Here is a 25,743-nt window from a genome sequence, read left to right as displayed (position 1 = left end):
CCTAGTACATTCTTTACTAGCCAATCTGACTCCAAGTCCTTTTTATCATCACTAAAGGCATTATATAATGTTTTTAAAATTCATCATAGTTACTGGTTAGATACTAGTACTAGATAATAATATATATATTCAGCATTGTAAATGTTTTGGAGCCTTATTACTTTATATTGTATTAATATGGCTGATCCAGGAACAAAACAGGTCTACATAACTCCCCTAGAAATGTACAAAATACATACAAGTAGTTAAGACCTTCAGGTTATCTCGGTACAAGTCATTTATATTTAAATTAAGTTCATTACCTTTTCCGCACATCATGCACTAAGGGGCCTATTCATCATCACTTAATTTTTACAAAAGCAGGTGAAAAGAAACATTTTCACCTGCAATTGTAAAAATTAAGTTTTCGAGCCATTCATCAAGAAGGTAAAGTAAGAGATATAGGTAAAAAATAGGTAGTAATAACACTTGCACAATTAACTGGAAGTCTACAGCAATTAAAACCACATGGAAGTAAACATCAATACTTCTAGAATTGTAGAAAAAAATGTAAATTGATATAATTGCGCTGATGTCTAGAGAGATGATATAAACAATTTTAATAGGATAGAGTCCACAAAAATACATAAAATAAAGTGTCACAGTGCATCATTTCATGTAAATACCATGGATAAAAAATGTAAACAATAAAGGTATATAAAGTGCAATCCAATAGAAAAGTTTTTCCTGAATCATACCATATGGAAATGGTGGCAAATGGGAATATGTCCATATTATAAATAATGAAAACAATGAGAAGTATATAAAGTGCAATTGGATGAAAGGATGGATTATCCTGAATCATACCATATGAAAAGGGTGGTGTGTGAGAATAAGTAGTCCAAAGCGTCCCACCTAGCTTAGCCAAAATGTGACAGGTCCTTAGAAATCCAAAGTACCACAGCTCCATGCCGTGGTACCACTTTATATACTTCTCATTGTTTTCATTGTTTATAATGTGGACATATTCCCATTTACCACCATTTCCATATTTCCATATGGTATGATTCAGGAAAAACTTTTCTATTGGATTGCACTTTATATACCTTTATTGTTTACATTTTTTATCCATGGTATTTACATGAAATGATGCACTGTGACACTTTATTTTATGTATTTTTGTGGACTCTATCCTATTAAAATTGTTTATATCATCTCTCTATACATCAGCGCAATTATATCAATTTACATTTTTTTCTACAAAGTAAGAGATATCACAGATAGGCTGCTCATGGCAAGATGCTGTAATTTATCGGAGTTCGAATAGGGCTTGATTGTGGGTGCCAGACATTTAATATACCTTGATCTACGGTGTCACATGTGTACCGGGAATACCTCATGGAAGGCATTACCACCCACCATGAACAGCACAGTAGCCAACGACGGGTGCTTAATGATCGTGACTAGTCGTGTCTGGCCATAATTGTCCATGGTAACAGACAACTGACAATAGCTCAAATCACATCCACATTTAATGCAGGAGGTACCAGACGAATACCCAAGAGGTCAGTGCAACGTTCTTTAGCTTTCCTGGGATATGGGACCCATTAGAGTGCCCCTATTAACACTATGACACTGGACACAGCACCCTTCCTGGGCTTGTGATGCTGCTAATTGGACCCTGGAGGACTGGCAACATGTGGCCTGGTCCGATGAGTCACGGTTCCAGCTGTTTCGGGCTCATGATAGGTTTCGAGTGTGGTGCAGACTCAATGAGGCAATGGACTCCGGTTGTCAACAAGGCACCATGCAGGCTGGTGGTGGTTCCATATTTGTGTGGGACGTGTTCACATGGCATGGGTTAGGTCCGCTGGTCCGCCCTAACACGTAATTGACCAGTAAGTGCTACGCTGCATTGCTTTATGACCATTTGCAGCCCTTCATGGATTTCATGTACCCCTCACAACCATGAAATATTCTAGAAGGATAAGGCACCTTCTCATCAGTTCCAAGTTGCCCAGAATTTGAGGAGCATTCTGGAGAGTTCCTGTAACTGGTGTGGCCACCATGTTCGCTCGACATGATCCCAATCAAGCATTTATGGGACGTGGTGGAGAGGTCCATTTGCACCCAAGATCCTGCACCTACAAATATCATGGAGCTGTGGGAAGCTATCCAGACTGCATGGGTCAACATCTCTCCAGAGATCTTCCGTTTTCTTGTGGAATCGATGAGCTGCTACACTTTGCTGGGCTAGAGGGGGTCAAACAATACTAGGCATCTATCCCATGACTTTTGGCACTTTAGTGTAAGTATGTAGTATTACTAATCCTTAAGAGTCATCAATAGATGTGGACTTTTATTAAGTAATTTTATATTTTTTATTTGTCCCATGTTAACAATAAATTAGATTTGAACATATATATATATATATATATATATATATAAAAAAAATCTAACATTGTACAAATAAAACAAAATAATACATATACTTACTGATCACCTATCCAGCCAGGATTGCAGTGTGAGCACTTCCCATTAATGTGGTTACAAGTGTGTCCATCTTTGCATGGAGGACATATTTTCTCACATGCTTCACCGTAGAAACCATGAGCGCAAACTTGATCACATTTTATTCCGTTCCAGCCAGATTCACATGCAATGCACCTGCCATCTGCAATGGTACAAGGCTGTTGTTCCTTACACTGGCCACACCTGGGTGAAAAGAACAAATGATATTCTTTCAAAAGGCAAAGTACACTGGTAATAATATTTCCTGACTGCTGCTGAGAACTGGTTGTGAAGAAGCAGAATCACTTTATAATACGAGGGTTGTTCAAAAAGTAATGCTTAAATGCTCATAACTCTGAAATAATATGCAACAATTATTTGAAACTTTGTCAATTTGTACTTTAATATGTCTGCTAACTATATATGTAGTTTTGTTTAGGTAGTCCAAGAAATACCATGGAATCCAAGATGAAACAAAGAGCCGTCATTGAATTTCTGGAATAGAAGGCTGCAGCGCTACAGATATCCACAGAAACCTGAAAAAAGTGTATGGTGAGCGTACAATTCACTATAGCAATGTCAGAAGGTGGATGAAGCATTTTCAATCTGGAGAATCGTCCATGTGCGACAAACCTCGTGGTGGCACACCATCAACTGCAGTGACAGCAGAGAACCGACACAAAGTCGATGCCATGATTCAGAAAGACCATTGTGTGACCATCAGAGATATCAGTGATGAACTGGAATGTAGCCATGGCACTGTAGAAACACTAATCAATGATTTGGGATGTCGTAAAGTGTGTGTTAAAAGGGTTCCAAAGCAATTAACCAGGGATCATAAGGCCCAGAGGTGGAAGTGTGCAATGACCTTTGGACCAATTTTGAAGCCAACCCTGAGATGTTTTTGGAAAATGTCATTACAGGAGATGAGACCTGGGTATTCCTTTATGACCCAGAAACAAAGGCCCAATCAATGCAATGGAAACACCCAAATTCACCTAGGCCAAAAAAGTTTAAATCACAGCGATCCGTAAACAAAGTCATGGCCACATCCTTCTGGGATTGCCGAGGTGTTATTCTCATCCATTACTTGGAACAAAACCAATCAATCAACAGTGATCGATACATTATTACACTTAAGAAGCTGAAAGAAGCCACCCGCAAAAAAAGGTCAATAATTCGACTGTCAAATGTCATCTTACACCACGACAATGTCAGACCTCACACTTCGATGGCAACATCTGCGGCCATTGCCAAAATGGGGTGGGCAATAATGCCACATCCACCATACAGTCCTACAGTCCTGATTTGGCCCCTTCTGACTTTCATCTGTTTGGCCCGCTCAAATACTGTCTCCGTGGTCAACATTTTGAAGATATAAAGTTATTAAAAACGCCATACGTTCCTGGGTCAGACACCAACCACTGGAATTTTCCAAAGTGGATTCACAGCTTGGGTTGAGAGGTGGAGAAAATGTTTGAGGGCAGATGGTGAATTTTTTGAGTAGAGTCATTCTGTTACTAAGGCTTCAAAGTATTTTACTGCAAATTTTCAAATCTGTATCTATAATAAAATTTGAGTTGTGAGCATTTAGGCATTACTTTTTGAACAACCCTCATATTACCCTATACAGTCTAAAGCTGGGTACACACTACAATGTGTACACAGCACGACATTGCCGGTGACTGGACCCTGCATGCGGCAAGTGCATACACACTTGCTGATGCCGGGTCCGACAAGGAGGGAGCTATGTGCCAGCATCGATAGTGACATCCCCCATCAGCCCTGCAACAGGACTACATATCGTCTAGTGTGCACCCAGCTTTACCAGTTGCAATACATGCTGAAACAGTATGGAAAGAGCTTGAGCCACAGAAACATTGCAGCATAGTGGAAAATGAGATAAAAATATGTAAAAGTAGACAAGTCAATTTATGCACTTATTTATAGATTACACACAAAACCAGCAGCCTCCAAAAATGGAATATGTTATGTCAAAGTATGGATATTAAATTAATTCAGTATAGCTGTTAGAATAGTCTATGATAATGTTATGTGTACCAGTTATGTATTTAATTTATTTCAGTACGATAAGTCGATAATAAATATTTCTAAAAAAAACTTCAAAGAGTGAAAAATATTTGATTGGAATTGAATCCTGGAAGTGTAGTTCTGTAACAGTTCAGTTGGCAATGATGGGTCATCTGACTATTGCAATTAAATTACTGAGGTCTCCTTACCGTTTCTTACAGCCCTGTCCGTAAAGTCCAGCAGGACAAGGTTCCCGACAAAACTTTCCCCTGTATCCAGGATCACAAGTGCAGGATCCATCCACTGGATTGCATTTCCCTTTAAAACATTGGCATACTCTTTCACACCGGGGGCCCCATAAGCGGTCCCTGCACAGGCAGCGTCCAGTTATTTGATCACATGGAGAATTGTTGCAAGAGCACTGGTTGTTACAGCTCCGCGCCCACCATCCTGGCTGACAATTGCACCAGCCAGTGGCTTGGTCACACTGTGAGTTGGTGCTACAGTAGCAAGCATTTGAACATTGAGGTCCCCACCAGTTTGGTTCACAGGTACACTTTCCAGTCTCTTGATCACATTTGCCATGCTTACAGAGACAGGCATTCTCGCAGTTCGACCCCCAACGATTTGCATTGCATGTGCACTGTCCAATGACGTCATCGCATTGTCCATGAGGATGGCAGGCACATTTTTCTTTGCAGTCTGGGCCCCAGAACTGCCTGGGACATTCTAGGTTATGAAACAAAACATAGTATTAAGACATGTTACCTATTCATACATAAAGTAACATAATATTAAAAACAATCTGTCAATTTGTAAAGTGAAATGAACCATCAACATATTTTTAAATATCTTATATTTTCATCATGATTTTAAATCCAACTTGTAATGAGCTCTTCTTAACCTAATAAAATTGTAAAACATAAAAAGAAAAAAAATAACACACACAAATGCACAATCATTCAAAATAATATAAAATATAGTTAAAATTCTTAAACATAAAACCACATAATATGCATATAAATACATAACATATAGGGTGGGATGCAGCAAAGGTAGACATGTGGTCAGACCCCGAAAATGCGGGTTTGACCGCATTTTTCATATGCACCAAGCCGCTTGGTTGCGATGGCTAACTCCGTCTTCCTGATGTCATTACCCTATAGAAGCCTATGGGCTTCTATCGGGAGAGTGCTGAGAGAGGGATCCAATCCCTAGAAGCACCCCTCGTGATGCGTGAGTCCTTCTGCGCATGCGCAGAAGGGGGCCAGAGGAGCTTCTGGGTCATGTGCTGTAAGAAAAACTTTATGCCAGAGATTATAAAAGGCACAGATGCCCTGGTGGGAGACTTAATTGCACAGAGCTGTTGGAGAACATACATTGTATGGTCTTTGGCTCTTTATGAGTTTCACCTGAATTAAATATAAAGTATAATGCAAACAGGATGTTTATTCTTTCCATCCTGAGTTTTTTAAATTTGATGTATATTGTCTGATCTATACATATATAATTGGATTTAAAGAATAATAGTGTTGGCAGTTTTAGTAATATGTTTCTATTGGGGAGAAACAGGAATCCCCAGTTGCAACCAACAGAAAATCCAATTTGTTTGTGTATATTTGTATAATACAGTATGCCTTGGTTTCCAAATTGCTCTACCTTAATTAATTTATAATCAAACATATAATACATTACCCCAACAGTCGTGTTTTTGATGGCAATTTGGGGCTGTCTATAATAAATTGTCAGATGGTTAGATGTGCTGTGGTTAAATAGATTAGGAGCAGGGATGGTTTTGTCCAATTTTGCATTGTAAAATGTTAGTATGAATGGTTAGGACACATTTATGATTGCATGCTAGCTATATTCAGCATGTATGTCTTATTTCATGATTCTGCTATGTTAGGAGAAGAGCTGAGCAGCATTTATGAACAATACAATTTATCATGTTGCAAAAGGTAATGGGGCCTGTAAACTGGCACTATAGAATTTGTGCAGTGGGGGTCAATCTAAATGGCAGAGATGTCTGTGCAATGGGGTGTCAATGAACGTGTGCTATGGTATCTGTCCAATTAAGGCTGCATGATAAGGAATACAGCTGTCATTGGGAGGCTGTGATATGTCACTTCAGACCAGGTTGCTTTTTCTAGTAAAAACTAAAACAATACTGTGACAAAGAATATTATTTTACATGAGTTTTTTTTAATTGCTATTAATATAACACATATACTGCAAAATAATGAGTTTTGATCAGGCAGTTAATAACTCTTTAAAAGCACTTATATTTCTATTCTTGTTTCCCCTTTCTATTAAATGGTTTTTAAAAAATACATTTCAATATATAAGAAAAAATAATAATTTGCGCAGAAGCTGCAAAGAGCAATTTATGATGTACAGCTGATGATAAACTATATTAAGCTTTTGCAATGTATTGTTAGTTAATTTTATAGCCAATTTATCATAATCTTATTTCATAGTAAGCATTCTGTGGAAATATAAAATATAACGCTACATTTATTAAAACCATGGAAACTAAGTGTTCACAAAATTAGGTATATACAATGTTTGTTCTGTAAAATAAATGTAATGAGCTGTCATGTATGTTGAGAGCAACAAAAAATAAGATGTGCAAATTTACTTGTCCTAGACCTGTACCTATATATTTTGCTTATCTATCATATTTGATTTGACTGGTATTATGTACTGACTGATCCAAGTAAATATCTCATTAAGGGGTCCATTCATTATGCTAATTATCAAGGGCCAGCCAGGCAGCCACCAATAATTAAGTATCCAACTCGCAGCAGTGGTGGATACAAAGTCACCAGAGCAATTCAACATCACTCCAGTGTGGAGATAGCTGGTCCGAAAATCAGCTGTCTCCGCGATGTCCTTCGAGTCTGACTCAGCAGTACTATTGCGCATGCATGAACGTCGGTTCACACATGCGCATCCTCCGGTGGAAGGAGCCAGACGGGGCGGAGGGAACAAAATGATCCCTATTCGTAACCCAGGAGTCCTTCCCATAGGAAGGAGCTGCGGTTCGGGAACAAACGCCATCTGAACATGGCGTAAGTCCCCACAGTCAAACTCTGAAAATATATAATTTTTTCAGAGTTTGATGAAGTTATGTCCCCATATTAGGGTATGGAGATGGCGGGCCACATCAGGGCTGAAAGGTAAGCAGGAGATATGTTCATTTTCACCTGCTTTTGTAGAAATGACGTGATGATCATGATGATGAATAGACCCCTAAATGAGCACTGCCCCTGATCTGCCTAAACCCAGCCTAGAAACAGAAACTCCATCCCTCTTGTGGCCTGCAAGGCATGCTATAACAAGCAAACCCCACTCAGTGGATTTTCATATTAGTAGTCTTGTTACCCCATGCTTGTTGTCACCCACCTTTAGTGGGAATTAGTCCAGTGCTCGGACTAGTTGATTCATTTCCTGATAGAAATTATTTAGTTAATATAATTTATGGAGCTTTTAAGACACACTGGTTGACTTATTCATTTCAGTTGGGTTTCTGCATGTTGCACAAATGCTGGAAACCCATTTTAATGGATACAGTATTGTCATGAATGGGAACATCTCTATACACATTCACAAACCACATTAAATGTTAACTGCAGATATACTGCATGGGAACCACATATCAAACATATTCCCAAATGTTTATAAGTGTTTTCACATGTGGTTATTTTGTTACGTGAATGGAATGCCAGTGGGTAACCAGCATCAGCAATATTACTGGTCACAAAGCTGATGTTAAACATAGTAAAAGTGAACTCCAGCCGATCAGAGGGCCTGATTCAGTAAGGATCACTACTGCATTCGCAGCTGCAAATTTGCACAGAACGCAGCAGCAAAAGTATTCTAATGCTTTCCAAAGCTCAGCCGGCATAAAGATGCCCAATACTGCTTTCTCACATCTGTCCAATGTCGCTCTTTTGTGTAAACATCGGTACCATCGACGCACATCGCACTGGTACGCAGCATTTACACTAAGTCTGACCAGCCACAGAAACTGCAGGTCTCCTCACACATAATAGGCTCTCAAGCTGAGTATGAAATCGGTAGGGCTAATTTATGCACGCCCAAGCAACGGCGTTCTAAAGGACAGGCTCATCTGCGTTTTTCTGACCACTCCGCCATCATCACCCCCACACACTCACAGCCTGTCAGTCACTCCGTGATGGATTCCTCTGTGTTGTATGTAAACGGAGATTAAGAGCAGTGCGGCTTATACGCATACATACGCAATGGCTAACAATTGCTCGATCTGCGTTTGTAGTTGCAATCACGATTGCTGCTCGATCAGGCCCAGAGTTCGCTGCAAGCTTTGGTAAACCATGCTTGCCTAAAGTTCACTACAAGGTGTGCAACCTTAGTGCGATGAACAAGACTGCTCCCTGGTAGCAGCCAGTACCAGCAGGTGGCAGCAGCATAATGGGATTCAGGGTGAATACCGTTTAGGCATGGAACTTTGGTGGCATTACAGCCCCAAGAGGAGGAATTATATAAGATATTGTGGCATTATAAGGTTACATAATGGCATTATGGGACTGTATGGTGACATGATGGGTGTGTCCTTGTAAAATAATGTCCTGGACATTTTGAATGTTTGCCGATTGTGTTGGCCTTTTCCCCCTTGGTTTATTTCTTCAGTCAGCTATTTTAGGCCCTCATTCAGAGCCGTACGCTCTGAGCAGAGCGCACGCTCTGAATGAGGGCCGGGCTCCATTTTCATGGAGCGTCCTCCTGGACGCTCGTATAGCTGTGGGTCACCACCCACAGGCTATACGAGCGTGCATTGTGATGGTCGCGATGGTCGAGACCATCGCGACCATCGAATTTGCGAGCCGGAGCCTGCGGTTGAGGTTTTCAACCGCAAGCTCCGGAGTGATTTTGGCTCTATCAGAGCCAAAATCACTCCCACTGACATCACTAGTGATGTCAGTGGGCCGGCTTCTGACGGGAGGCGTTCCCGTGGGAACGCCCCCGTCAGGGAGGCACGCCACCGGCACGCCCACCAAAGGGGGCGTGCTGTCAATCAACATTGACAGCACGCCCCCTTTGATCGGACACAATGAGCGAAGGACTTTCCTTCGCGCATGCGCACGACGGAGCTCCCTCCGTCGTGCGCATGCTCAGTCCATAACATCGACCCACTTGCGAGCGGACAGCCGCTCGCGAGTGGGTCTGAATCAGGCCCTTAGTTTGATAATTCTGCTGATTTTACAATGTTAGATGACACACACAAATGGCATATAATGTGTATAGCAGAGATGTTGTGGAGTGCCCCTTCAGCTAGAGCCGGTCCTTGGCATAGGCATTCTAATCAAATGCCTAGGGCATCTGGAATGCCTAAGGGCATTCCACGGCTCTCCAGCTGCCCCCCCGCTGCCACAGAGATCGGAGCTCAGCTCTGATCCTCTCAGCGCAGCGGTCAGGTGGGAGCCAGGTCAGAATGAGCTTCTGATAGAAGCTCATTCTGACTACAAAGGACAAGGAAGATGGCTGCTGCTGCTAGAGGCCGGGAATGCTGTGCATGCCTGGCCGTGGCCACTCCTCCCATCATCCTTTGCGGAGCAGAGCCGTGATAACTCACAGCTCCGATGGCTACACCTCCATTTTCCCAGCCCACCGCCCAGTGCCCATCAGACCAGGCAGGCACCACTTCACCTGGCACTGCAGGCAGTAGCTGCACAGCCCAGGACTTCAGGACGGCCGTGTCGACTCCCACTCCAGCTTGGCTGACCAGAGACAAACAACAAGAAGAGTCCCTCGGTAAGTTTGTTCAGGCTGGGAGAGGGGCAGCGCTGGGGCACTCACAAATACATACTGTATATGTGTGTCTGTGTGTGTATATATATATATATAGTATGTATATATACTATATATATATGTGATATAAATTTTAATGTGTGTGTGTATATATATATATATATGTTAATGTGTTTGTATGTGTGTGTGTATATATATATATATATATATATATATATGTATATATAGGCGATCTGGTACTTCCGTATCTTTGCGGCCCCCTGGTTACGCTACTTACATATCTTCACTGAATATCTTCACTGTTCGGGCACTTGCGGGCACGGGGGCTCGCTTCTCTCGCCACATGAATTTATTCCCCATGCCCACTTGGATGGTAGGGAATGACGTTGGATGGTAGGGAATGATGTTGGATGTTAGCGTAAAGATGAGCCAGTGTCCAACGTCATTCCCTACCATCCAACGTCATTTCCTACCATCCAAGTGGGCATGGAGGGGGAATAAATCCGTGTGGCGAGCGCAGCGAGCCCGCAAGGGGCCGAATAGTATTTCCTGCTTACGCTAGTTACGTAGCATAACCAGGGGGCCGCAAAGATACGGAAGTACCGATCTCCATATTAATGTGTGTATTTATTATATATATATATATATAATATAATATATACGTACAGAATAGTCTTGCACTCGTCAATGGGAAACGCAATGTGCCTGGGTGCCAGTCTAACAAAAGTGCACATGTATATGGGAAAAACGGAGGGCACTCCACAGGTCTCAGCAACAACAGTAAAACAAACCAGACAGAGCCGGTAGTATATGCCAACGTGCGCTGAAATGTTGGCATATATATATATATATTATATATATATATATATATATATATATATATATATTAGGGGTGTGCACCGGCCACTTTTCGTGTTTTGTGTTTTGGTTTTGGATCTGAATCTTTCTTCGTGTTTTGGATCTGGATTGGTTTTGCCAAAACCACCCTTCCGTGTTTTGGGTTCTGGGTTTTGTGTTTTGCATCTGTATTTTAAAAAAACAAAAAAATAAAAACAGCTAAAATCACAGAATGTGTTGGTTTTTCTGCTCCTATGCTATTATTAACCTCAATAACCTTAATTTCCACTCATTTCCAGTCTATTCTGAACACCTCACACCTCACAATAGTGTTTTTATGTCCAAAAGGCTATGCTAAGTGACACGAGTGGGCGGCACAAACACGTGGCCCATCTAGGAGTGGCACTGCAGTGGCAGACAGGATGGCAGTTTGAAAAACTAGGCCCCAAACAGTACATAATGCAAAGAAAAAAAAGAGGTGCAAGATGGAATTGTCCTTGGGCCCTCCCACCCACCCTTATGTTGTATAAACAGGACATGTACACTTTAACAAACCAATCATTTCAGCGCCAGGGTCTGCCACACAACTGTGGCTGAAATGATTGGTTCGTTTGGGCCCTCACAAAACAAGCTGGCAATTAATCTGTCCCTGCACAAACTGGCTCTACGGAGGCAAGATGTCGTCCTCATTCTCCTCATCCACCGATTCCTCACCCTCTTCAGTGTTGTGTACATCCTCATCCTCACAGACTATTAACTCGTCCCCGTTGGAATCCACCACCACAGGTCCCTCTGTACGTTCTGGAGGCTGGTCTCCCTGGAAGAGTTGATAATTCATTTTTATGAACATCATCTTCTCCACATTTTGTAGAAGCAACCTCCTATGACTTTCGCTGACAAGGTTCCCGGCTGCACTAAACACTCTTTTGGAGTACACACTGGAGGGGGGGCAACTCAGGTAAAATAGAGCCAGTTTGTACAGGGGCCTCTAAAATTGCCTCTTTTTCCTGCCAGTACAGGTACGGACTGTCTGACATGCCTACTTGGATGCTGTCACCGATGTAATCCTCCACCATTCTGTAAATGGTGACAGTATCATATGCAGTGACAGTAGACATGTCAGAAATTGTTGCCAGGTCCTTCAGTCTGGACCAGATGTCCAAACTTGGACCTGCCTGCCCTGCATCACAGCCAGCGGGTTGCTTAGGATACCTACGTTTTTTCCTGGCAGCCCCAGTTGCGGGAGAAAATGAAGAAGGAGCTGTTGACGTGTCACGTTCCGCTTCAGCTGACAGTGTTTTCACCAGCAGGTCTTTGCACCTCTGCAGGCTTGTGTCGGCCGGAAAGAGAGACACCACATAGGCTTTAAACCTAGGATCGAGCACGGTGGCCAAAATGTAGTGGTCTGATTTCAACAGATTGACCACCCTGGAATCCTGGCAAAGCGAATGAAGGGCTTCATCCACAAGTCCCACATGCCGAGCGGAATCGCTCCGTCTTAGCTCCTCCTTCACTTTCTCCAGCTGCTTCTGCAAAAGCCTGATGAGGGGAATAACCTGACTCAAGCTGGCAGTGTCTGAACTGACTTCACGTGTGGCAAGTTCGAAGGGCTGGAGAACCTTGCACAACACAGAAATCATTCTCCACTGCGCTTGAGTCAGGTGCATACGTCATAGGTGGATGTATAGGTTTGAATGGCCTTTTGCTGCTCCTCCATCCTCTGAAGCATATAGAGGGTTGAGTTGCACCGCGTCACAACCTCTTGCTTCAGGTGATGGCGGGGCAGGTTCAAGAGTGTTTGCTGGCGCTCCAGTCTTCGGCACGGTCGCTGAATGGCAAAAGTGTCCAGAAATTTTTCAGGCCACCCAAAGCGTCTCCTGCACGCCCCTGTTGCTTTTCAGAAAATTCTGCACCACCAAGTTTATTGTGTGAGCAAAACATGGGACGTGCTGGAATTTGCCCAGATGTAATGCCCGCACAATATTGGTGGCGTTGTCAGATATCACAAATCCCCAGGAGAGTCTAAGTGGGGTAAGCCACTGGGCGATGATTTCCCTCAGTTTCTCTAAGAGGTTGTTCGCGGTGTGCCTCTTACTGAAACCGGTGATATACAGCGTAGCCTGCCTTGGAATGAGCTGGCGTTTCTGAGATGCTGCTACTGGTGACGCTGCTGTTGTTGCTGCGTAAGGTGATACATCTACCCAGTGGGCTGTCACAGTCATATAGTCCTTAGTCTACCCTGTTCCACTTGTCCACATGTCCGTGGTTAAGTGGACATTGGGTACAACCGCATTTTTCAGGACACTGAGGACACTTTTTCTGACGTTTCTGTACAGTCTCGGTATCGCCTGCCTAGTGAAGTGGAATCTAGACGGGATTTGGAACCGGGGACACACTACCTCTATCAATTGTTTAAATCCCACTGCACTAGTGGCAGATACCGGATGCACGTCTAACACCAACATAGCAGTCAAGGCCTCAGTTATACGTTTTGCTTCAGGATGACTGCTGTCGTACTTCATCCTCCTCGCTAAGGACTGTTGGAGGGTCAATTGTTTAGTAAAAGTAGTGGTGTTCCTACTTCCTCTCTGGGATGATGAACGACTCCCAGCAGCAGCAACAGCAGCAGCGGCAGCAGGAGGCGTAGCAATGCAGGATCCTCCGGAGGAATCCCGGATAGGAGAGTCAGTCATGCCAGTGACATGGCCTGCAGGACTACTTCCAATCCTGACTAAGGAGGAATTTGACGAGGAGGGAGTTGACGGTGTGGTTTTCAGGCGCTTGGATACAACAGGACAACGGGATTTAAGTGTCCCTGGACTGCTTACGGTCTTAGCCAAAGTTTCTGAACTTGACAGTAACTTTTTATGAACGCGCTGCAGGTGCCGTATAAGGGAGGATGTTCCTAGGTGGTTAACAGCCCTACCCCTACTTATTTCACCTTTACATATGGTACATATGGCAAGACAGTTGTTGTCCGGATTTGGATAGAAATATTGCCAGACCAAAGAGGTGGAATGTTTGGTCTTCTGCCCAGGCATGACCGTGATGGGCTTTTTCATCCCACGAACAACAACTGTCTCCCCCGGAGCCTGATTTAAACAAACCACATCACCATCAGAATCCTCCTCGCCAAATTCCTCCTCAGCGCCAGCTACACCAGTATCCTCATCCTGTTGTACTTCAACAGTGACATCTTCAATTTGCATATCAGCAAGTGGACTGTGGGTGCTCCTTTCAGCACTTGCAGGGGGCGTGCAAATGGGGAAAAGAGCCACCTCTTCCCGTCCAGTGCTGGGAAGGTTAGGCATCGCAACCGCCACCACACTTGGACTCTCCTTGGGGATTTGTGATATCTTCTTAGAATGCACAGTTCTTCGCTGTGCTTTTGCCAGCTTAACTCGTTTGATTTTTTTAGCGGGAGGAGGGCTTCCATCGTCATGTGAAGCTGAACCACTAGTCATGAACATAGGGAAAGACCTTAGCCGTTCCTTGCCTCTCCGTGTCGTAAATGGCATATTGGCAAGTTTACGTTTCTCCTCAGATTATTTAAATGTTTTTTTCAAGGTCATTTTCCTGAACTTTGTCATTTGGGATTGTATGTGCCCTCTACTATGACATTGAGCATCGGCCTTGGCAGACGACGTTGATGGCATGTTATCGTCTATGTCATGACTAGTGGCAGCAGCTTCAGCACTAGGAGGAAGTGGTTCTTGATCTTTCCCTATATTATTTTTATCGGAGAAAGTTTGGTCCTCCATTTATGTTATATTGATATATACGTGCGGCTAAGGCGCACACAAACACAGAAAATAATTTTTTATTTTTGTCGGAGACTAGTGCACTTTGTGGGTTACACCACCCTTTAAGAAATGAACCAGCCGGCGATTTACTTATGGGACACAGGCGCACGCTTGGCACTGCTCCTTTGTTGATGCACGTGCAGCTACAGCCCACACAATTCACAAAGACAGAAAAAAAAAGAAGAATTTTTTATTCTTTGTGGAGCGCACTTTGGGGGTTACACCACCTTTTAACAGACAGACGCATGCTTGGCGCTGCTGCTTTGAGGATGCACGTACAGTGCAGACAATTCACAAACAAAGAAGAAAATGTTTTATTTTTGTTGGAGTGCACTTTGGGGGTTACACCACCCTTTAACAGACAAACGCACGCTTGGCGCTGCTCCTTTGTTGATGCACGTGCAGCCACAGTGCACACAATTCACAAACACAGAAAATATTTTTTTATTTTGTTTGGAGTGCACAAGCCAGCCGGCCCTTTACTTATGACACAGGCGCACGCTTGGCACTACTTTGTTGATGCACGTGCTGCTACTGCGCACACAATTCACAAACACAAAAAAATATATATTTTTATTTTTTTTGGAGTGCACTTTGGGGGTTACAGCACCCTTTAACGGTCAAGCCAGCCGGCCCTTTACCTATAACACACGTGCTACTTTGTTGATGCACGTGCGGCTACTGCGCACACAATTCACAAACACAAAAAAATATATTTTTTTATTTTGTTTGGAGTGCCCTTTGGGGGTTACAGCACCCTTTAACGGACAAGCCAGCCGGCCCTTTACTTATGACACAGGCGCACGCTTTGCACTACTTTGTTGATGCACGTGCGGCTACTGCGCACACAATTCACAAACACAGAAAAAATATTTATTTTTTTTGCACTTGGGGGGAGCACCCCTGATGGACAGAGCACCCCCTGGACAACACTACAGCACCCCTTATGGACTTTGGAGGAGTGGACAACAGCAGCACAGCACAGCACAACACTACACTACACAGCCCAGCCAGCCCTAACTCCCACCCTCCCTCTTCACTGTCCACAGCCGAGTGAGAAAATGGCGCCGACGCGGGTACCTGATATAGAATCCAAAACCCGCGAGACCCGGAAGGCGGGATGATGACGTTTTGCCTCGATTTCAGATCCGAGTCAGGCAGGAAAAGTAGAGCCTGACTCGGATCGGCCTCGGATCGGGGGGGCTCGGGGGGGTTCGGATTTCAGATATCCGAACCCGCTCACCCCTAATATATATATATATATATATATATATATACACGCTTCCTTGTGTCTGGTCTTATGCTGGGTAAATATATATAAATATATATTATATAATATATATAATAGCATATAACATCGTAACATCGGCCGTTCACTTGAATTCAATTCACAGAAATATCGCTACACAGCTGATGACAGATATATCTGCTCATCGTGCGGTGTCTACGGGCGGTCTACCACTTGCTGTAGAAGTCGGCAGGTAGGGAGTTACGATACGACCCCCGGCCAGGGCGACCGGAGAAGATGGTTGTTCACTGTGTGTGAAGAACCATAATCTGCAGATATATTTTTCAGCTGTGTACCCACTTTAAAATTGGTGGTGCGATTATATGCTAGGGGGCACCTGCCAAACTTTGTCTAGGGCACTAAATTGGCTAGGGCCGGCTCTGCCTTCAGCTCTGTTTTCAGTCGCCCTCCTTCGCTCCTGTCTGCCATCATATAACAGAGGAAAGTCTGTGAGCATGCAGGGTTGATTCTGAGTTGGGCGCAGCAGTGATGTCAAAGCAACAATCCATCAAAGTTGACCTGCACATGCAGTTAGCGTATGCACAGAGTTGGAGATGAGGTTCAGGTGCATGGGAGAAGAACAGTTTGTTTTCAAAAAGTAGTAGGCGTTCCTGGGTGGTGACAGGAAGGAGGCTTAGCTGATGCACGGAGATGGTCCGTCTTATGGGCGTGTTATGGGAGTCGCGGGTGTGTTGCTGAAAAAGGTTGTATACACACTCACAGACGCTTCACCACTCACATTGGAGGCCATACTCAGCCAGAGGAACTGCACCTTCCATAGGGGTGCTGCAAATTTTGAAAACAGGGCAAGATGAAAAGTATATAGGCTGCGATTACCTTTTTGTGTACAAATAATGAGTCAAGAGTGTGCAATAAATCAATATTTAATACATTTATTTCAGAAAAATATATTAAATTAAAAAAACAAAAACAAACATCATTTTAAATATATTCTTCATACTCACGTTTTGTTTGTTTTTCTTTGTTTTTTTACTTTTTAATTTAATATATTTTTCTGAAATAAATGTAATATATATGAATTTATTGCACACTCTTGACTCATTATTTGTACAGAAAGAGTTCAGTGCAACCTATATATTTTTCATCTTGCTTTGTTTCTTAATTGAGGGTGTCACAGAAACCCTTCTTTAGGATTGCTGCGGACCTGTTTCTGTTTATTGCTAGCCCCCTGCTCTTATTAGCACTAATTTAAACCATCTGTTGGTTCTGGTTATTGCTGAAGTTTTGATGGTGTGCCTAAAGATGCACCAATCTGTATTTCAGCATCTATGGATACTGACAATACTGCACATGGATGTACGCTAGGGAAGGTCTTTGCTGCTGCATTTGTATGAGGTTACAGCATACTTGCCGACTTTTAGCTCCCTCCTTCCATGAGGGAGCTGTTGGGCTTCCACAGCGGGGGGACATGTCGCAGCAAAACGGGGCATGCCGCGGCAATGACGCATCATTGAGGATGGAGCATGGGGTGTGATATCATGATCGCGTCATCGTAGCCCTGCCACCTCTTCACAATGCAGAGATTAACGGCATTGTGAAACAGGGGGCGGGGCCATGGTGACGCAATTCAGAGCGAAATGTGTCTAAGCCCCCCCGCTGTCGGGGTTTATAATATAATCGTAGACGGGGGGGCGGATAGGTTCTTTCCGGGGGGCCGGGAGCGGCATACTGTATGACTGGTAACAGTATCAGACTTGGGCGCGGCTGTGTCTGACTCAGAATCAGCCCCTATGACTGTTTAACAGACTGACTGTGTCTGTGTCTAGCAGAGAGATTTTGAAAAGGTAATAATGAATTTAGGATAGCTAAGTACATTACATGATTAAAAGGTACATGCTATTTACAGAAAAAAATATATATTTTGGGGGACTACTGCGTTTTTTTATACAATGCAAATGACATTTGTAAATATGAAAAACGTCTCACTTACTAGAAGATGTGACATTTCTCCTTAATATACACTGAATAAAATGCAAAGTACAGTACAGCCAACAAACGATATATAATTCAGTGCATCTGGATGAGTGTACATGATATGTCTGTGATGCATTCGGTATGATTTACCGCCGGCCGCATGGTTCAATTCCCGACAACGGCAGCCCGACAGAGGAGGAAATCCCGATCGTCCTAAAGGTAAGTATAAACTAATCTAATTCTACCCCCTAACCCTATCCCTCCTTTAGGGTGCCTACAGCACAGACGGTGTAATGGTTAGCGTTACTGCCTCACAGCAATGAGGTCATGGGTTCAATTCCCACCATGGCCCTAACTGTGTGGAGTTTGTATATTCTCCCTGTGTTTGCGTGGGTTTTCTCCGGGTACTCCGGTTTCCTCCCACACTCCAAAAATATACTGGTAGGTTAATTGGCTCGCCTTAAAATTGACCATAAGTGTGTATGTGTGTGTGCATGTAAGCTCCACTGGGGCAGGGACAGATGTGAATGGCCAAATATTCTCTCTGTAAAGCGCTGCGGAATATGTGTGCGCTATATAAATAACTGGTAATAAATAAATAAATAAACCCTAACCTCTCCCCTCTGTGCCTAACTCTAATCCTCCCTCTAAGTGCCTAAACCTAACTCTCCCTTCCCCGCCGCCTAAACCTAAGTACCCCAGGGGGGTGTCTAACCCTAACCTCCCACCCGGGGGTACCTAACCCTAACCCTCCCTCCCCCTAGCCTAATCCTAACCTCCCGAGGGGGTGCCTAAACCTAAGTCCACCCCGAGAGCCCCTAACCTAAATCTCCCCCCCGCGGCTGTCCGCGCCCAGCACCACTTCGATCGGGATGCCGGGTGCCGGTCTCCCGGCGTCGGTAAAATGACAGGCGTCTAGATTTAGACGCCTGTCATTTGACCTTCGCCGGGATTAAGTAGTTGGGAAGCTGGCTGTCGGCATTGCGACGGACGGTTTCCTGAATGTATACCGCCTGTGATATATATCGCATCAGCTTTGCAGCACGGCTGATGCAATATACTTGGAAGATACTGTATGTTATTCACATCTTCTTGTGTGATCAATCGGCCCATATGCTGGCCATATGAACCAGTGAAAATGACATCATAGCTGGTTCCTGTGGCTAGTCATGTTGGGTGGCTAAGTGTGTATGCTTACCAAAATCGTTTGACCAAGTGTGTACCCAGCTTAAGAGTCTCCAACTGTTACAGCCTTCTACTTACAGCAAGATTTCTGTGTGTAACCGCTGGCTCATCTTTTGTTTCTCCTGATTACTGTATAACAAGCCACCCTGTGCAATGTCATACCCTCATTTCACACTAATTGACAGCTCCTGCACAATTACTAGCTAGAACTGTGACAGGTACCAAATGTGTATGGAGAATGTTTATTTTTTTTTTGAAGCAGAGTATTTTTTTTCTAAAGCAATAACCTAATTCTGTATATACAGGGCCTAAATTAGAGTTATCCGGCTAAAGGACTAAGGCCCTGATTCAGACCCACTCGCGAGCGGCTGTCCGCTCGCAAGTGGGTCGATGGTCTGCACTGAGCATGCGCACGACGGAGGGAGCTCCGTCGTGCGCATGCGCCAGACGCGACGAGCGAAGGAAAGTCCTTCGCTCGTTGTGTCTGATCAAAGGGGGCGTGCTGTCGATGTTGATTGACAGCACGCCCCCTTTGGTGGGCGTGCCGGGGGCGTGCCTCCCTGACGGGGGCGTTCCCAAGGGAACGCCTCCCGTCAGAAGTCGGCCCACTGACATCACTAGTGATGTCAGTGGGAGTGATTTTGGCTCTGATAGAGCCAAAATCACTCCGGAGCTTGTGGTTGAAAACCTCAACCGCAGGCTCCGGCTCGCAGTTTCGGCCATCAAACTGCACGCTCGTATAGGCTGTGGGTGGTGACCCACAGCTATACGAGCGTCCAGGAGGACGCTCCATTTTTATGGAGGGCGGCCCTCATTCAGAGCGTGCGCTCTGCTCAGAGCGTACGGCTCTGAATGAGGGCCTAATTTGCATCTGGACAACAAAAGTTGCAATGCAAGGGTATAAATTAAATTGTTTTTGGATGCAAGGATAATACTGGCTGCTTTTGCATATAGCCCAGAAATGCTGATCTATATTTACACTGCGAATTAGAGTTAAGTTACTATGTTTTTCCCCAAATCCAAACTGTATATTTGCCCCACTACAGCATAACAGGATTTTGTCAAGTTGAAATATTGGTCTTCTAACTGTAATTGTTTCTAACTTTAAATGAGACTCATCGATGACAAATCTCTCTACTTCCCAAGATAATTCTAGAATCTGTTAGTGCATGTTAGTGTAACATGCACAATAAAACTCCCATTATTTATGTGGAATACTTGAACACTGCAAATTTGTATTCTTTAGACTCTTTTATTCAAGGGAGTTATTTAAAATACAGTCAAATATTGCTCTCCAGCCACCAGGAGCTGCCTACTTGACATTTCTATTTTTGTGGACTAAATGACAATAAACCCGACCCCTAAAGCTCACATCCTAGTGTCATCCTTTACTCAGAACTGACCTTTGTTTTTCATATCTAGGGGGGAATTCAATTGCCCAGGATAATTTTTCGTGCGGTAAAAACAGGACTTTACCACAATTATTTGGGGGAGAATTAAATTACCCTCCATTATTAATTAATTAATGGCAGTAATGTACTGCGGCTACTTGAATTGGCCCCTAGTCCGTATTCCAAATCCTGTTAAATAAATACATCTAAGAAATGTTTGCAGAACATGCACAAATCTCACACTAGACACCGCAAACCTCTAATTCATGCACTCAGGGGCAGACTGTGGCTGTAGAGCAGCCCCAGCATCCCTCTGTGCATGTGTGCTGTAGACAGACATGGATAATGGACATGCTATGAGTCACAGAGGCCTGGCCTTGCAGCACACCACCGTGTCTCTGTATGTTGGCCAAGTGGAACGCTAGAAGGCGGAGCTGCTTGCCCAGACTTTCGGGCTGGATCAGCCAGTGACAGGTGGCCAGTGTGGCTCTGCATGCACTAATAATAACATACACTGACTATTGCAATTCCCTCTTTACTGGTCTTCCCTAACCAGACATTCACCCTTACAATCTATTTTGAATACAGTGTTCCTTGCAAATCGTTCTTCTACTACAGACATAAACAAAACTACACCAACTTATGTCCCAACTCAACTGTGTCTGTCCTCCACACTCATCTACTGCTCCTATTCCCATTTACAGGACTTTTTTCATACACAGACCCACCCTTTGGAATACCTTCAAACCTTCAAGCATTCCCTGAAAACACACTTCTTCAGGTATGCCGATCAATTCTCAAACTACCCTCTTTACTTCCTTAAACTATTCTACACTATTCCGGTGGACGAGATGTTATACATCTCAATGTTATTGCTTCTGGCTTCGTCTCAGTAATGCTGGGTATACACTGGAAAGATATCGACTGATCTGCAGATATATCAGCAGACAATGGTTGTTCATACACACTGAACAACCATCACTGCCTCTGGCCACGAGTCCCACTTGCCAGGGGGCGCGTCGTGATCCCCTCCCCGGCAGCCTCTGCAGCAAGTGTATGTACACACAGCACTATACACATTGGCTGTGCTGCACAGTCGATGCAATATGTCTGTGAACAACGTAGCTCACAGACATATCGTCTGTACACACTGGCCGACGCACACATGATATATCAGCAATTCAACTGAACGCCCGATATGTCGACCATTGTGTACCCAGCATAAGAGACAACTATAGCTGCACGATAAGTTTATTGTTTATTTACTTACCAGCTACTTATTTAGCGCACACATATTCAATGCTCTGAGGCAGTAATGTGATATCCCATTAAAATAAGGCCATTTTGGAAAACACTGTAGCGGCCAGCACCATTCTACATAAAGTTTTTTTTATAACAGTAGTTTGTGGAGTGTCCTTTGGAGCTGTTGAGAGAGTAGAGCTGAGGTCCCTACTGATGGGGGCGGCCCGTGCTCCCTGCCTCTGGTAAGGTGACATCACTGATGTGAGTCACAGAGGAGTCATCAGGAGGAGACATATGACAGGCAGAGCTTCAAGAGAGATGGATCTTTGGTGAAAGACTGACAGCTGCTGTGCTATACTGTGAACCCTGCGCAGTGTAATGTTGGGTACACACTTGTCGATATATTGTTTGTTCGAATGATGTATCGTGATTGCATCAGCGGGCGTGTGCACACAATATGTCTGCTAAAAACAACGTAGTTCACAACCCTGCAGCACACCACACATATATTGGTGCATCTGCATGTATGTATGACCCGCCAACCACCCATACAGGGGTTGCAGGGATAAGCCGACACTGACATCACAACTGGGCGGGAAAATTTACATGCCCAACCCAGACATATCGAGTGGCCGATTGTTAAGCATGTGACTGGTCCATCATCTCAGTGTGTACCCAGCATAAGAGAGGTACAGAGTGCTGTGATGTTATGTATGCAGCCATCGTGCTGCTAGCATATGAGTCTGACCACCTTTCCTAGCTGAATACAACCAAGTAGAGGAGCACTAACCACTAAATCATGGATTTCAGCTTAGCACCCATATTTTCCAGAAGGACTTATTACATGTCTCATGCTAATGAATTGTTATACTATACCAACTCAGAAAAATAATGATTATTCTTCTATATTAACAGAGAAGAATAAATTGATATTACAAAAATTGCATCAAACAGAGAAGACTTAATTTACTTTAAAAACAAAAAACCTGTTATCAACCTCAGGATAGACTGTAACGGTTATATTTACTAAAGTGCAGGTTTTTAGAAGTGGAGTTGTTGCCTTTAGCAACCAATCAGATTCTAGCTATTATCTTCTCGAAGGTGCTAAATAAATGTTAAGTAGAATCTGATTGGTTGCTATGGGCAACATCTCCACTTCTAAAAACCCACACTTTAGTAACTTTATCCCTAGGACTCCTAGATTATACCAAATCATCCATTTATTTGTCAGGTGCACCATGGAGGAGACATCTACTATACAGCTGTGGTGTACCTACTAAGTGCCGCCTGAACCATCTCTGATGTCAGGGTTATTGTATTTCCTACAGAGGACCATATTCAATTAGTTTCGCACCCGCAATACTTTTTCGCATGCTGCACTTTTTGCCGACTTTGTGTGTTTTAGCCGCGGAAAGTTATCGGGCGCTATTCACCGTATTCAATTCCAAAGGACACGAAAATACGTCCCGGCGAAACTGTAATAGCCGAAAAGTGTTGGCAGAATTGGGGAAATCACCCTGACACCCCCCAAAAGATGCACTAACATTGGGGATCAATCTACATGTCCTCACTTAGAACTACTGAAGCTATTTGGGGTACTTAAGTGCTGTCAATTGCTCCAAAATCGCAGCTTAGCACAAGTGGTGAAGAATATCATTAAGCGGTTTTTTTTGGTGAAGTAAGTATTCCTGTCAAATTTGGGGTACTTCAAAATGGGTGCAAGCATAGTTAAAAATTGCTAAAGTCAAGTTTTAAGTGCCGCAAAAAAACGCACCTCAGCAAACACCTGCAATAAAAAAACACCTCCCCCATACTTGCAGAACCCCAAAAAGTCAATTTCACTAGTTTTTGCGTTTGTACCCATACTTTGTATTTTTTCGCCCCCATTTTCAAAGTGCTTTATTGGGGTGTTCCTCTTTTTGTTTTGTTTTATGGACACAGTTCTCAATTAGGGGGCTGTCCAAAGGGTTTTTCCGCACCTTTGCACCCCAAAACCGCAATTCTGCACTTTTTCCGCCAGGTATTCATAGGCGCAACTTTTTCACCTATTACATTGCATTGACTTTCTGCGTACGCGAAAAGCCTTTGCAATTGAATACGATAAGACGCAATCGGCGATACTTTTTCGCCGATCACGGCTTTTCACACTTAATTTCAGTAAAGACTCAATTTATGCATACATTTTTGGTTAAGGGCCCCAATTGTGCACACAGAATTCCATTAAGAGACCCAAGTTGCCTACACTCAAATGTTCTGAGTGGGGTTTTCAATTCATGCAATGTCTGGTTTATCTGAGTTAGCATTAGATAAGACATTGGTAGTATAAAATACAAAAAATTGTTTCAAAGTTATTTAGTTGAAAGGATAGCTAAAATTTGATTAAGCAGTCAGTTAAGAATGAGAGCACATTGTCAGAGTAAAATTTTAGGAACTTGTGATATTGTTACATTGTAATTTTGTGAAGCACAATCTTTGTGTATGTTATCTTTATAATTATGGTATCACTTATATTTTTAAAGGAAAAAGAGTATTTCTAACATATTTACTTTAAGTTTAACCTATCTTTAGCAAAATATTAACAGGTTATTTTTAACAGAAATAAAGTAAACATTTGCACAAATGGTTGTGAATTAATTATGTCTGAGGGCCTTGCCTCTCTGCTGGTGCGTGGTATAGTGGAGAGCTGCTGATGAAGGAAGAATACCCCCACTAAGGTAACGCTGACCTGTACCCGCACCACACCATTTACACCTTTATTAAAGCGGGGTATCACAGTAATGCTAACCATAACACCATTCTTCAATTTACCAACACATCCCCCATGCAACATGAAATTACATGGCTTGCCGGTCATGTAAAGCTCTGGAGGAATGCTCCATAAAATTTATGGTAAGAAAAATTTCTGGAATTGGAACGGCAGATGTGCCAGATGATATGGCCATGCATACCCAATAATTGAGTTTCATTAGCCAGTAATCATTTGACTTGAATTCAGTACTGCGCATGTGTGAGATGGCTAACCATCAGGGCTGGATTATAGGCAGGGCGACAGGGGCGATCATCCAGGGGCCCCCACATCTAGGGGGCCCCCACACCCTGTCCCCTGCCACTACTACTTAGACTGGCGCTGCGGTGTTCCTCGGCAGGCAAGTCAGCCGGGCAGCACTGAGCACTTGGCTCAAATCGCGGCGCTGCTCCGGACGGTGGCAGGCAGGCTATGTGCGGGCGTGATGTCAGAGGTCACGCCGTGCAGCCCCACTCGAGCCCACCCGGCCTCAACCGCGTCTGATCGAACCCTGCCTGAAGCCCACGGAGGTGAGCAGACAGGAGGGTGACGAGTATGGTAAGTGAAATAATGTTTTTTTTTTTTTTATTAAAGTGTGGTGCTGCTGGGCTGGCTGTGGGTGGTACACTTATTATATTTATATTTATATATATATATATATATATATATATATATAATATACACTGTGTGTGTATGTGTATATATATAAATTTACACATGCACACACAGTGTGTATGTATGTATGTGTATATATATATATATATATAGTGTATGTATGTGTATATATATATATAATGTGTGTGTATGTATATATATATATATAATGTGTGTATGTATATATATATATATATATAGAATGTGTGTGTATGTATGTGTGTATGTATATATATATTTATATATATATATAATCTTTGATCACTGATAGGGGCCCCCACAAATTTGTTGCCCAGGGGCCCCCACAGACTT

At 43.4% G+C, this 25,743-nt stretch overlaps 1 protein-coding gene across 1 annotated transcript in view; it reads right to left on the bottom strand.

The window, feature by feature from the left end:
- The window catches only part of SCARF2 (scavenger receptor class F member 2), a 236,101-nt gene that overhangs the window by 87,796 nt on the left and 122,562 nt on the right, over positions 1 to 25,743 (bottom strand). The window contains 2 exon segments of the mRNA XM_088465505.1: positions 2,476 to 2,694; positions 4,731 to 5,250. Coding sequence (XP_088321631.1) covers positions 2,476 to 2,694; positions 4,731 to 5,250 — 739 coding nt within the window.

The sequence above is a fragment of the Taudactylus pleione genome, unplaced genomic scaffold, assembly GCF_031769625.1.
Source record: "Taudactylus pleione unplaced genomic scaffold, aTauple2 ptg000062l, whole genome shotgun sequence".
In the NCBI taxonomy this organism is placed as follows: domain Eukaryota; kingdom Metazoa; phylum Chordata; class Amphibia; order Anura; family Myobatrachidae; genus Taudactylus; species Taudactylus pleione.
Note: the sequence above shows the minus strand (reverse complement) of the source record. Positions and strands in the feature narration are given on the sequence as shown.